General features: G+C 42.1%; 1 protein-coding gene across 1 annotated transcript; it reads left to right on the plus strand.

Annotated features, from left to right (window-relative positions):
• The first annotated feature begins 521 nt into the window (after nucleotides 1–521).
• LOC131333796 (probable LRR receptor-like serine/threonine-protein kinase At3g47570) lies at nucleotides 522–4,410 on the plus strand. Its single transcript, XM_058368553.1, has 2 exons — nucleotides 522–3,605; nucleotides 3,935–4,410. Exons 1-2 carry the CDS (start codon nucleotides 908–910, stop codon nucleotides 4,333–4,335), a joined length of 3,099 nt encoding a protein of 1,032 aa, XP_058224536.1. The 5' UTR covers nucleotides 522–907; the 3' UTR covers nucleotides 4,336–4,410.
• Nucleotides 4,411–13,734: the final 9,324 nt, after the last annotated feature.

Genomic DNA, 13,734 nt, shown 5'->3' on the forward strand with positions numbered 1-13,734 from the left:
GGCTTGAATTCATAAACAAAAGAAAATGTGATTGAGCTTGGCTTATATTTTTTTGTAAACAAGTTTGAACAAGTCAAAATTCAAGTCAAGCTTGAGCTAAGCTCAAGCTGTTTGGTTCGTTTAGCAGCCCTACACTTACACCCCTAGCGGATGGACTCCCAATCTTTATTTATCGACACATAAGTTTGTGCATGCATTATGCATATTAAACAAGTCCATCCCCCTATGTGCTGTAAAGAATTATTTCAAACTATCCACTAGAATGAAATCATCAATTAATTATATAGGGACGAAACGAATGTAAATATGAAAATCCTGGGAACACTCTTCAAATTGCCAAACAAAATAAATCGCACATTGGAAAATATGAAGTATCTAACCGTCTCATAGAAAGAGATTTTAATCGGATGTAAATATGACTCTTGAGACAGGAGGCTCAACACATTTTCTTGACGTGACCCCTGGATCGAGTTCTCTTACTATTAATCAATTTTCCAAATGAGATTAGCTTCGTAGAACCTGCAACGAAGAATATGACTGCGAAATTCTAATTGATCGGATATCGAACAAGTTGCATCTCATTATGTAAAATTCACGGCACAATGGTATATTCACACTACTTCACAAAATAAAATTCTACTTGTGCACGTACCAATCGATATATGAATTAATTTAACTTTCTGTAATCATATTCTTCATTATGGATCCTATGAGATGAACAGTTTAAATTATAGACGTGGGCCCGGAACGAACACAAAAAATAAAAGGATGGAGGGATGAGGAACGTAAAGGAGCTGATCCCCCAAGAAGCAGCCTCTGCCTCTATATATCTTGGCTTTCAGTTAGAGTACGAAGCTCATCACCACCTTTCCCCTTTCATAGCCTTTTCTTCTTTAGCACCAAAACAATGTTTCTAAGGCTGGGAAGTGCTATGTCTCTCCTCTGTTTTGTTTTAACAATTTTCACAATGGCCACAAGCAGCACCACCGCTCTCCCCATGTCAAATGAGACAGACCGTCAAGCTTTGCTTGCTATCAAGGATTTGGTGCAAGGAGATGCTTTTCCTGTTTTTCGTTCCTGGAATCATTCCATCCACTTTTGCAAGTGGGAAGGAGTTACATGCGGTCGTAAGCATCAGCGCGTGACCATTCTAGACTTATCATCCCGTGGGTTGGTGGGTTCTCTATCCCCTCATGTAGGGAACCTTACCTTCCTCAGGACGATTGATCTCGGCAACAACAAATTCCATGGAACCATCCCGAAAGAAATTGGAAGATTGTTTCGACTTCAACAAGTTATTCTTGCGAAGAATTACTTTGGGGGCAAACTACCTACCAATATCACTGGTTGGTCGAACATCAAAGAAATAAACCTATTCAATAACAGACTAGGAGGTGAAATGCCTGTTGGCGTGAGTTCTCTGTCTAGTCTCACACGACTGGTTCTTGGTCGAAACAACTTCAGAGGATCAATACCGGCCTCATTCGGAAATCTCTCTGCGCTGTCTATGCTTTCTTTGGCGGAGAACAAGCTAGTCAGAACCATTCCATTCGAACTTGGACGACTTTTCAAATTACAAATTCTTGACCTGTCTTTTAACAACTTCACAGGTATGGTTCCTACCCAGCTTTACAACATATCGTCACTCAGAGTTGTTTCTCTAGCCTTGAACCAATTGTTTGGAACCCTCATCCCAGATCTTGGTTTGGCCCTTCCAAAGCTACAAGAATTTTTGATTAGTACAAACAACTTCTATGGGCCTATCCCGTCATCAATAGGCAATGCTTCTAGACTTTCCAAGTTCGATATTACAGACAATTCATTTAACGGGCCTACACCAAAAAGTCTGGAAAACCTTAATGATCTTGAAATATTTGGGGCATCTGGCAATCCACTTGGAAGTAATAGCGGGAATGAATTAGATAACATTATGAATACGTTCTCCAACTGTTCCAATCTACGAGAGTTGAGTTTAAGTGCAAATAACTTTAGTGGTTTGTTGGCCAATTCCATTGCAAATCTCTCGAAATTTCTGAGTTATTTGGATATAACAGAGAACCATATATCTGGAAGCATACCTGTTGGGATTGGGAACCTTATGAACTTACAGAGTTTCATGGTAGGTGAGAACACGCTTAGCGGTAGTATTCCGGAATCCATTGGTAAACTCTCCAAGTTGGAACAAATTTACATGTACACAAATAAGCTCTCAGGAAAAATCCCATCCTCCATTGGAAACCTCAGCCAGCTAAGCATCATTTCCCTTGCTGAAAACAAGCTAGAGGAAAGGATACCTGATTCCTTGGGAAATTGTAAACGTCTTGTAGGAATTGATCTCGGTTACAATAATCTCACCGGAACGATACCTGGTCAAATCTTCAGGCTTTCAGCCTTATCTATTGGTCTCTTCCTAGGTGGTAATCAGCTAACAGGACCGATACCAATGCAAATCGGTAACTTGAGAAATCTCGGAAAGCTGGACTTATCAGAAAACAAATTATTAGGAGGAATCCCAGCAACTCTTAGCAGTTTCCAAGTGTTGGAACTCCTTTCTCTCGCTGGAAATCATTTTGAAGGTCCGATTCCCGCATCCCTCAATCAACTGAAAGGTATTCAATTCCTAGATTTGTCTCGCAATAATTTGTCCGGACAAATTCCCAAGTTCTTTGGAGAGTTGACTTCACTTCAAAGTCTAAACCTGTCATACAATATGTTGGAAGGTGAAGTTCCAAACGATGGATTGTTCAAGAATATTAGTGCTTTTTCAGTTTTCAAAAATAGCAAGCTGTGCGGAGGAGTTAAAGAACTACAACTTCCAGCATGTCCAGCAAAAGTATTGCAGAAAAAGAAAGGACCTCTCAACAATAAAGTGATTATACCGGTAATCACTATGTCGTTTGTTGTTGTGATCCTACTCTGTGTCGCAACAATTATTTATCGAATCAGAAGGTCAAGAAGAGAAATTTCTTCGGCCTTACCTTTCCAAAGGGAGTACCCGAAACTCTCTTATGCAGAACTTCACCAAGCGACAAATGGATTCTCTTCTGACAACTTGATAGGTGAGGGAAAATATGGTTCTATTTTCAAAGGGATTCTCAACTCTACTGGACAAACAATTGCTGTGAAGGTATTGAAACTTCAAGAACGTGGAGGGAATAGGAGTTTCCAAGCAGAATGTGAAGCACTCAAGAACATTCGCCATCGCAATCTCGTCAAGATAATCACATCTTGCTCAAGCATCGATTTTAAGCGCAATGATTTCAAGGCTTTAGTTTTCGAGTTCATGGAAAACGGGTGCTTAGATAGCTGGTTATACCCAGAATGTCTTCATGAGCAACAGGGAACTGCGAGCTTGAACCTCATTCAACGTTTAAACATTGCCATTGACGTTGGGTCTGCATTGGATTATCTTCACTATAATTGCGAAGTAGCTATCATTCACCGCGACTTAAAGCCAAGCAACGTTCTTCTTGATGTTGATTTTTGTGCCCATGTGAGTGACTTTGGTCTTGCAAAGATTCTTTTACCAACTGCATGTAGATCAAACAATCAACAACAATCAAGTTCAACTGGCATTGGAGGAACAATTGGATATGTTGCTCCAGGTAATTGTCTATAATTTATTGCTCTATCCATTTAATTAATTAGTTTCATTGTTATCAACCAATATTGTGGTGAAAACTAACTTCATAAGTTGACGTATAAATCAAACCTCTTAATGCAAAAGATAATTTCCCGTTCACTGTTTCTTCCGTGTTGTAAGACAATGCAGGTTTAGCTGAAGGAGAAAACTCTAACAAACCTTTTTATGGGCCCTCGTATTTCTTTTTCTTGAAATGTTGGATAAATTCTCTTAACAAAAGAAGGTGACCACAGAATTTCAGTTATTGGTATCAATATCATGAATAACTTCTCTTGTACGGTTTCGCTGCAGAATATGGTATGGGCGAAGAGATATCAACACAAGGTGATATGTATAGCTATGGAGTGTTACTACTGGAAATGTTCATTGGAAAAAGTCCAACCGATTGCATGTTCCATGACACTCTTAGCCTCTCTAGTTACACAAAAAGGTTTCTTCCAGACAAGGTATTTGAGGTCGTCGATCCCCAGATCATATTGGAAGAAGAAAGGCAAACAAGTAGGACTAGGCAAACTGTCACACCAAGCACTAATCAACTTGAAGTTTGCCTTGTCTCAGTCCTTCAAATTGGTGTTTTATGTTGTGCTGCACGGCCCAATGAGAGAATGAATGCTAGAGACGTCCTTGCGGAACTGCACAAGATTAGAAATGTATTTCTCGGGGCGAGGGAACAAGGGCAGCAACATGGTTAGGCCAAATGATTCTTAACTGAAGTTATGCTTGTACGTAGCTTTTTTTGATGTTTTAGAACTAAATTCTCTTACTCTTCATCAGCCCCTCCTTGCTTTACTCTGTAACAAGACTCATTGTATCAATAATTTGGTCTCCTTTCATCAAATTATTTAGTTCCAATTGTTTCACTCAAAGGGAAAAAAAGGGATGACAAGTCATAAGAATTAGATCTATTATGACCCCACTGTGGCCAGTAAATTCCCATTAGTAGAGTGAAGGTATGAGTTGTCACGTCCTCAATTTTTAACATAATTATAAATGATTTTCATAAATAAGACCTCACAATTGTTTCGTACAATACCCAAAAGAGTCTAGTATTCTCATTTCCATAATTGCATTTCAAAGTCCAATAGTTCCCAAAATATTACATCATTGGCTCAACGGCCCAAATTAACTTAAGTATTAAGTATCAAGTATCAAGAGAGTTGAGAGTTTACAAATATTCCTTAATCAAAAGAATCACAACTTAAGTTACAAATACATCTTTCAAAATAAATTTTCAAAGATGACTAGGTAACTCCGTCGAGTAGATTTCAAAAAAAGGGGTTATGTCCACACTTCAAACGTTCCAGTCATGGAAGCTACTGATCCGGGTTAGCACCTGAAAATGATGTAAGGTTTGAGCTACACTAGCCCAGTAGAAAAGTCTACGCAAACTCTATATGCAAATGAGATGAAAGATGCCGGTGAAACATAGACTTTCGGATAACAAAGGAGCATGGATGAGACACAAGCACTATATTAGAAATTCAGAACGTAAACGAACGCTTCACTCTTGTCAATTAACCTATCTTTGTCCTTTGAATTCCTTTTTACTCATCTTTCGATCTTCACACATCTACCTCATATGGTTACCTTCCAACCGCTTAGTATCTCATAAGTTCCCTATGGATCCTTGATGGGCACACAAGAAATCCTTCACATCGTCACATCACGATATCAGTCAAAAGACATTCCGGGCATTAGGACCCCGTATACCCAATTTACATTCCGGGTGATCATGACCCCGTACATCCAATTCTCATTCCGGGTTCTAGGGACCCCGTATATCCGATCCATGTTCCGGGTGCTCGGGACCCCGTATATCCAAATCACACATTTGGTTCCCAGCTTCAGGTTCAACAGAAATCAACCCTTACATTACATGTTTCTCGTTTCATTGAATAGCTACCCTTTATGTCATCTTATCATTTACCTGTTCTGAAACCGTCATTAATTCCCCTTTAAGCAATCTACTAACCTTTTACTTCAAGTTAAACCCATGACCCACGCATCAACTACTCACTGCGATTTTTAGTTCAATTTAGGCGGTAACATATCACATTTTATTCGTAATCCATTAACGTCAATCCGTCGATCCTAGTTTCCGTGATAGTTAATCCAATAAGTTCATTCAAGTCCATCGGATACGATTTTATGTATGAAATAGGTATTATTCTCCAAACACTAGAAATAATGCGTAAACGAATCCAATAGAGTCGATGGAAGGCTCCAAAAAGTGGTTTGGAAGAACGTATGAAAAGCTGCTGAAAGACACTGTAGCAGCTCAACCACCTACCGGTAGGTGCTTGAGTCCTACCGGTAGAAGAGAACAATTCGGCACAATTCGGCACTTGACCTACCGGTAGGAAAAGAAATCCTGCCGGTAGAAACTGCAAACAGAAGAGCCAACATTTTGAACGAAACGACTTTGTACTTGGCCTACCGGTAGGCAAACAAGTTCTACCGGTAGGTGGATGAATACGTTGAGCAGCTTGACCTACCGGTAGGTAGGAAATTCCTACCGGTAGGAAGTTGATACGTTGAGCAGCTTTTGAGCTGCTGCAGTACGTTTGAGCTGGTTGAGGGAAAAAGTTCTAACTTGTCCTACCGGTAGGCAAGAAGTTCCTACCGGTAGGAAGAGTGTTTTCCAAACAATTTTGACAGGATTTTTCAGATTTCGATCCGATCTCGATAACAATCAATACAAGCTCAATGATGGTACAAGAACACTCAAATAACATATAAAGAGAGGTAGAATTCCTTACCTCGAGTATCCAAGCCGAAACCAAAGAGATTGAACAAGCCCTAGAACTTCAAACTCCAAACCAAGCCAACTACGGGTCACCAAGCTCCTACCAACGCGATTCAAGCTCCAATACGCACAGAGGTGAAGGATTTGAGGTTGATTGATGAAGGGTTGAAGTTGATTTGTTGGGTTTTGAGTAAGAGTGAGAGGGAGATGGAGAAGGTGCCGAGAGTGAGAGATCGGGAGAGAGACTGAGAGGCGGAGAGGGGAAATAAATCCCCTGCCACACACACACACACATATGTACACCAAATTGCACTAGCACCCACATCTCCCAAATCCTTGCACATGAACCCACAACCACCATTTTCACATTAAACCATCACTTATCCCTTTATAAAACATTAACATTTAATAAAGAAATTTACGGGTCTCTACATCCTACCCTCCTTAAAGAAATTTCGTCCCGAAATTTGCCAAACCGGGTCCAACGCTACCAAGTATCATATAGATACACAAAATCACAACAACTTACATATGCAACGGTTCAATAATCATGAAAGTGCTACGTCATACTCACATCAATCAACTAAAACGAAGGTGGATATCTCCTTCGAACTTCGTCCCTCTTTCCCCATGTAAACTCATACTAATCGTATCGTATTGCCTCGCAAAACTTGGCTACACAAATCTAGGATACGTGTCGGATTCTCACCTTAGGACACGTCGGCTTCTAACTCAATTTCGGACCTCTCTAACACATGCAATAGATTCGTTTGAATACCTATGTATTAAAATGCATCAAGAATACCTGATAGTCCAATTGATTTCCCGAGACTTCCATCTGGAATGGGCGGTGATCAATCGCCTCTTCCAACTGGATTTCGTCGGTTGTCGCCTGGGTATCCGAAAGACACGCACCGTATCCGATACATAACGTATCCTTCAAACGATAAAAGCTCCTCCTTTTTCTGCCTCAACAAAACTAACCTCAACGCGGCGATACTTTACGAAATACGTCCTCCCACTTCGAATGACAAATGGGTATTAACAACGGTCAACATCGTCCTTCGGTTATCTCAAACGAAACAGTGAGCTTCAAGACTCAGACAACACTGATCAAGGACTTAAAGAATGGGGACGAGGCATCCGGAATCCAAGGAACACATGAAATCTTTAAATTCGCTAAGCAACCAACTCAACGTACCGAGGAACATAGAAATAACCGATCATAACCTTCTTATTGCTCTACAAGCCAAATGAGTTTGTGAACAATCTCTTGCAAATGATAGATTTCAAGACTGAGGATAAACACATAGCAACAGGACAACTCACTAAGTAAACGATCTGATGCAAGATCGACAATGTGTCCAATACCAAGGATAAGCAAAACTTCTAACAGAGTGAAATTGAGCAATATAGAATGAGTTTTGTGCTTTTAGAGTCGAGAGACTACCACGAAGGCTACAAATCTGAACATCACAGGGACCAACTACAACAAGTGAATTTGAATCGAACAACAACTATAAATCAATATCAACCAATAGGTCACCAAAAATTTGTCTCCAATAACTGAGTGTTAAGACACAAGAATTTGAATAGAGTAGCAATTTCCAATAAATAGACTAGTAGCAGCAATGACGGAATTTAGACCAATCAATAAGGTTTAAATGAGCAAGCCGATATGAAGCAAAAGTGTAGGGAGGTATTCCCGAACAGGTACAAAACGAGCCCGAGCACGGTCAAAGAAAAGGTCAATGCATTATGGACCAGTGATATGAGAAGTCAATGGTCCAGAGAGGTTGTACGATTCTCAGTGCAATAACACGAGACGTTATTGGACCGAATACAAGGAAAATTATAAGAGATGCCATTGTTCAAGAAACTTGTTCGGCAAGAGAGAGCCGAACAGGAGGAGAGCTCCTTAGAAAGGATATGGTCCAAATTGTTTCCTTAGGACCAGTTACATGTGAAGTAACTGGTCCAGGCCGTCTGTTCGGCCATGAGATGGCCGAACAAAGAGAGAAGTCCTATTAGAGGGAACATTCTAGAAATGTCCAGAATCACTGGTATTCCGTTACGGGATAAGATCCCAAGAATATAGGATCTAAGAAAGATACCCAACGAGTATGGGATGTTCGGCTTGTTATGGAAAGAGTCCTACAAGGATTAAGGAAATAAACTGATAAGGGAACGAGAATCCAAGAGATCCTAGTTTTCCTATACGAGGTAGGAAACCTAGGGCAATATGGATACTTGGGCAGCAAGCATCCATAAATCTATAAATAAGAGGTAAACCTAGAGGTAAAAGGTACGCAATACATTGCTTTCATATTGCTTTCCTACTGATAATTAGGGTTTGATTGCTAGTACGTGATACTAACAAAGGCATCGGAGGGCCTTTGCCACGAGAGGCAAAGGTGCGCTCACTCCTTGTCTGTTTTGCAGGACAAGGGTTTCATTAACAAATTAGGGATACGTTCAAGAGGCACGTGAAGCCGCTGCATTCTAGTGCTGTTCAGAGCACCACTTGAATTTATCCACCTACAATTGGCGCCGTCTGTGGGAAACGAAAGAGTTCCCTTTGAAATACGACCATGGTGGAAGTAGATCCAGCAACGCCACACGACCCAAAGGATGTGTTAATTGGAGGAGGGGATAAGTCTCCACCCGGGGCTCCAAGAAAGCCCGAAGGAGGACACAAGAGGACCACGAGTAAGGGCCACCCCCTTACTATCCACGGCAACTCCAAAAATAGAGATGGAGAGACGGCATCAAAGTCCACGAGAAGGACTAAATCCCATCGAGGGGATGAATCGATTGCACACTCCAGAAGTGTATACCGTAGTGAAGACATTCTTGATAAGAAGAGACAAGAAATTGAGGAGTATGCTCGTTTGATCAAAAAACGACAACATGAAATCAGAGAACTAGAGAGAATCAGAGAACATCCGGAGGACTCTGGACTATCTCGAAGAAATTCTAGAGGCAATGAATACGCTTTGGTACAGTACCAAAAGGCTCCTTCACGAGGAAGGAGGAGCAGAAGCAAAAGTCTGACCCCGAGGCGACATAAAGCTTCTCCACGAAAAAGAAGGAGCAAGATCCGAACACCCGAGCGAAGGAGGGTATCTCCGAGAAAGAGGAGAAGCAGAGGTCGAAGCTCTACCCCCGAGGAGGAAGGGAGTAGGAAACATCATAGGGACAGGTACGAGAGACCTGATTCCGATTGGGAAAGAATTAGATCCAAGAAAGGATCAGAGGATGAAGCCATGACTGCACGGGAAGCAGCACAGAAAGCACTCCAGAATATAGCATCCTCCCCATTTGCAAAAAAGTTACAGGAGGCTAGATTGCCGACCAGGGTAAAGCACGGAACGTTCATCCCCTACGAGACAGATGCTGATCCCGTGGCCCATATACAGCATTACCAGCAAGCAATGTTTATGCATGAAGGAGATGATGCAATCATGTGCAAGATGTTCCCGTCGAGTTTAGGGAAGGTTGCTTTGTCGTGGTTCCACAAATTGGGCTCACGCTCTATCCGAACATGGGTGCAGTTGGCCGAGGAATTCACTGCACGGTTCTTGACGAGCAGGAAAGCTCCCAAAACCTTTGAGAGTCTTTCTTTTATGAAGCAAGGAGAGGACAAGCCGATCAGGACTTATGCAAAGAAGTACTGGGAAACCTTCAACGAGATTGAAGGATGTAGTGAAGAATACGCAATAGCCACGTTCAAAACAGGCTTACCTGTTCGGGGGGAACTGCGTAAGTCTCTAAACATGAGTCCCGTGCAGACATTGGCAAAATTGATGGAGAGAATTGAGCAGCATGCCAGGAACGAGGATGACATCCTACGAGAGGATGGAAAGTTGGCCGCCGAGCAAGTAAAGGGGCCTATAAAGAAAGCTGACAAGCCAGAGCCCAAAACTTATCGTGAAAGAAAAGATTATGGGCAGGCGAAGAAAGAGCAGTACAAGGATAAACAAGCCCCGGATCCCAAGTCATTCTTTTCAATAAACACGGTTTGGAAAGAGCCCATTTACAGGATTCTTTATCGAATAAAGAATAACCTTATTTCAAATGGCCCCCAACTCTTGGTGGGAATAAAGATGCAAAACGTGCTACGAATCAGCACTGCAGTTACCATAAGGATTGGGGTCACATGACTGAGGACTGTGAGATGTTTAAACGACATCTTGATGATTTAGTCTCACGAGGTTATCTCAAAGAATTTATCCAAGAAGATTCCAAGGATAAAGACAAGGCAATGGAGTTGGATTACGAACAGAATCCAAAAGGGGTAATCCATATGATACATGGATTAGCCGAACCTTATACGAGAAATGAGGTGAGATTGCTTCAGAGACAAGTGAAACATGACCAACATGTAATGCAGTTGGGAAAGAAAAGAGGGCGCAATGAAGGGGCAAGCAACGAAGGCATAGTTTTTACGGATGAAGATCTGGGAGGAGTCCAGGTACCACACAACGATGCTTTAGTCATAACCCTACGAGTTGGGGAATATGATATGGAAAGAATCCTGGTGGATTCAGGGAGTTGCACCGAAGTGCTATACTACGATGCATTCAAGAAACTGGGGCTCACACAAGAAGATTTGGTATAATCAGTAACTCCATTGGTCGGATTTGGGGCAGGAGCAGTTTGGCCATTAGGCAAGGCAACTTTGCCTGTTCGGGCTGGGACAGTGGTGCTACGAACCGACTTCTTAGTGGTGGACGTACCGTCTTCCTATAACGTGATTATAGGGAGAACATGGTTGCACAGGATGAGAGCAGTCTCTTCAACTTTCCAGCAGATGGTAAAGTTCCCAGGGTCTAATGGGATTGAGCACATCAAAGGTAACCAAAAGATAGCTCAACAATGTTTGGTATCCATCATAAAAAGAGTCCATAATGCCCACCATGTTAATACTGTGGAAATTTCGGATCTGCCGACCATTGAGGATATTGGAAAAGACCCAACCGAGAGGGTAGTTGAGGATTTGAAGAAAACACTGATCAACGAGACTGATCCAGATAGGTATTTTCTTATTGGGGAATCACTGCCAGAAGAGGAAGAGAATGAATTGATAAGTTTCTTGAAAACTTATGTCGATGTATTTGCTTGGACACCAGAGGAGATGCCTGGGGTAAGTGCAGATGTTATTTGCCATCATTTAAATATAGATCCACAGCATAAACCGGTCATTCAAAAGAAACGAAGGGCAGCCGTACAACACGTTGACGCTGTAATTGAAGAAGTGGATCATTTGTTGGAAGCCAAGGCAATAAGGGAAGTTTATTATCCAGAATGGCTATCAAATACTGTTGTCGTCAAGAAAAAGAACGGAAAATGGCGTGTGTGTGTTGACTTCAAAGATTTAAATAAGGCGTGCCCAAAGGATAGTTTTCCTCTTCCAAGGATTGACCAGTTGGTAGATGCAACAGCGGGATATGGACGGATGAGTTTTCTCGATGCATATCGAGGATACCATCAAATTGCAATGTTCGGGCCAGATCAGGAGAAGACGTCTTTTATTACACCACGAGGGTTGTACTGTTATAATGTCATGCCTTTTGGGTTGAAGAATGCAGGGGCAACGTATCAGAGACTGGCAACCATCATGTTCAGAAAATTGCTCGGCAAAACTATGGAGGTTTACATAGATGACATGGTGGTGAAAAGTAAAGCTAGGCAAGGCCATATTGCAGATCTGAGAGAAGCTTTTGAGATTTTGAGGAAATACAAGTTAAAACTCAACGCCTCGAAGTGTGCGTTTGGAGTCGGTTCTGGAAAGTTTTTGGGCCATCTTGTAACTCTAAGGGGAATAGAGGCGAATCCCGACCAAATAAAGGCTTTACAAAATCTGGAAAGTCCTCGGACAACGAAAGAAGTCCAACGATTGACTGGGATGGCAGCAGCTCTTAATCGATTTATTAGCCGATCAAGTGACAAGTGCAGACCTTTCTTTCAGCTGTTAAAGAAAAGGGAAGGGTTCGAATGGGGAGCAGAATGTGAACAAGCCTTCCAGGATCTAAAGGGATATTTGGCCTCTCCTCCCCTTCTTTCGACTCCAGAAACAGGTGAGTCTCTAGTTTTATACTTAGCTGTTTCTGAGCATGCTGTGAGTGCAGTACTTTTGAGAGATAAGGGATCCGAGCAAATCCCAGTTTATTATGTGAGCAAAACTTTGTTAGATGCCGAAACAAGGTATTTGCCCCTCGAGAAATTGGTCCTAGCATTAAGGACAACAATTAGAAAATTGCCACATTATTTCCAGAGCCATAAAGTTGTGGTTTACACTGAGTTCCCATTAAAATCACTGCTCCGAAAGGCAGACTTCTCGGGAAGGATCTCGACTTGGTCCGTTGAGTTGAGCCAATATGACATCGACTATCAGCCGCGCACAGCAATCAAAGGCCAGGTGTTGGCAGATTTTGTGGCAGAATTCTCACCTGCGGTTGCACCTTTGCCTCCTACGAGAAAGGAGTGTGAAGCAAAGTCTCCTGTAACGAAGAAACAGGCATTAGCCGAACAAGATCCCTTGGAATGGAAGTTGTTCGTTGATGGGTCAGCTTGCAATACCGGATCAGGTATAGGGGTAGTTCTTTTTCCCCCTGAAGGATCAATGTTGGAGCTGTCAGTTCGGCTTGGGTTCAATGCATCCAATAACGTGGCGGAGTACGAGGCACTTTTAGCTGGTTTGAGAAGTGCAAAAACCCTAAGAGCCGAACATGTTAGGGTATATTGTGATTCACAGCTTGTAGTTCATCAGCTGTCCGGGCAATATGAAACCCGGAGCGAGAAGATGGCGGCATATGTATAGGTGACCAGAGATCTGCTCGATACCTTCGAAAGGGTGTATATTGAGCAGATAAGTTCTGGAAAGAATGCTCATGCAGATTCATTGGCATGGTTAGCCGCAGCTGTACCATCTGAGTTTAAAAGAAAAATAGCCGTGGAGTATCTGACTGAGCCGAGCATTGGGAGAAGTGTGGAGATGGTCTTGGACGTGAACCAAGGACCAAGTTGGATGGACCCAATAGTGGAGTTTTTACGATATGAAACACTCCCTTTGGACAAAAAGGAGGCTCATAAAATTAGGACCAAATCTGCTCGGTTCTGGTTATCCCCAGAAGGAAAACTATATAGGAAGTCTTTTACAGGACCCTATTTGCTTTGTGTGCATCCTGAGATGGTGCAAAAGTTCCTCCACGAAATTCACGAGGGAACTTGTGGAAGCCATGCTGGTGGTCGGTCCATAGCCCACCGAGCAATCACCCAAGGGTATTGGTGGCCGTATATGCAAGAAGATGCTAAGGTGTACGTAAAAATTTGTGAGAAGTGT

The sequence above is a fragment of the Rhododendron vialii genome, chromosome 7a (assembly GCF_030253575.1).
Source record: "Rhododendron vialii isolate Sample 1 chromosome 7a, ASM3025357v1".
Lineage (NCBI taxonomy): Eukaryota > Viridiplantae > Streptophyta > Magnoliopsida > Ericales > Ericaceae > Rhododendron > Rhododendron vialii.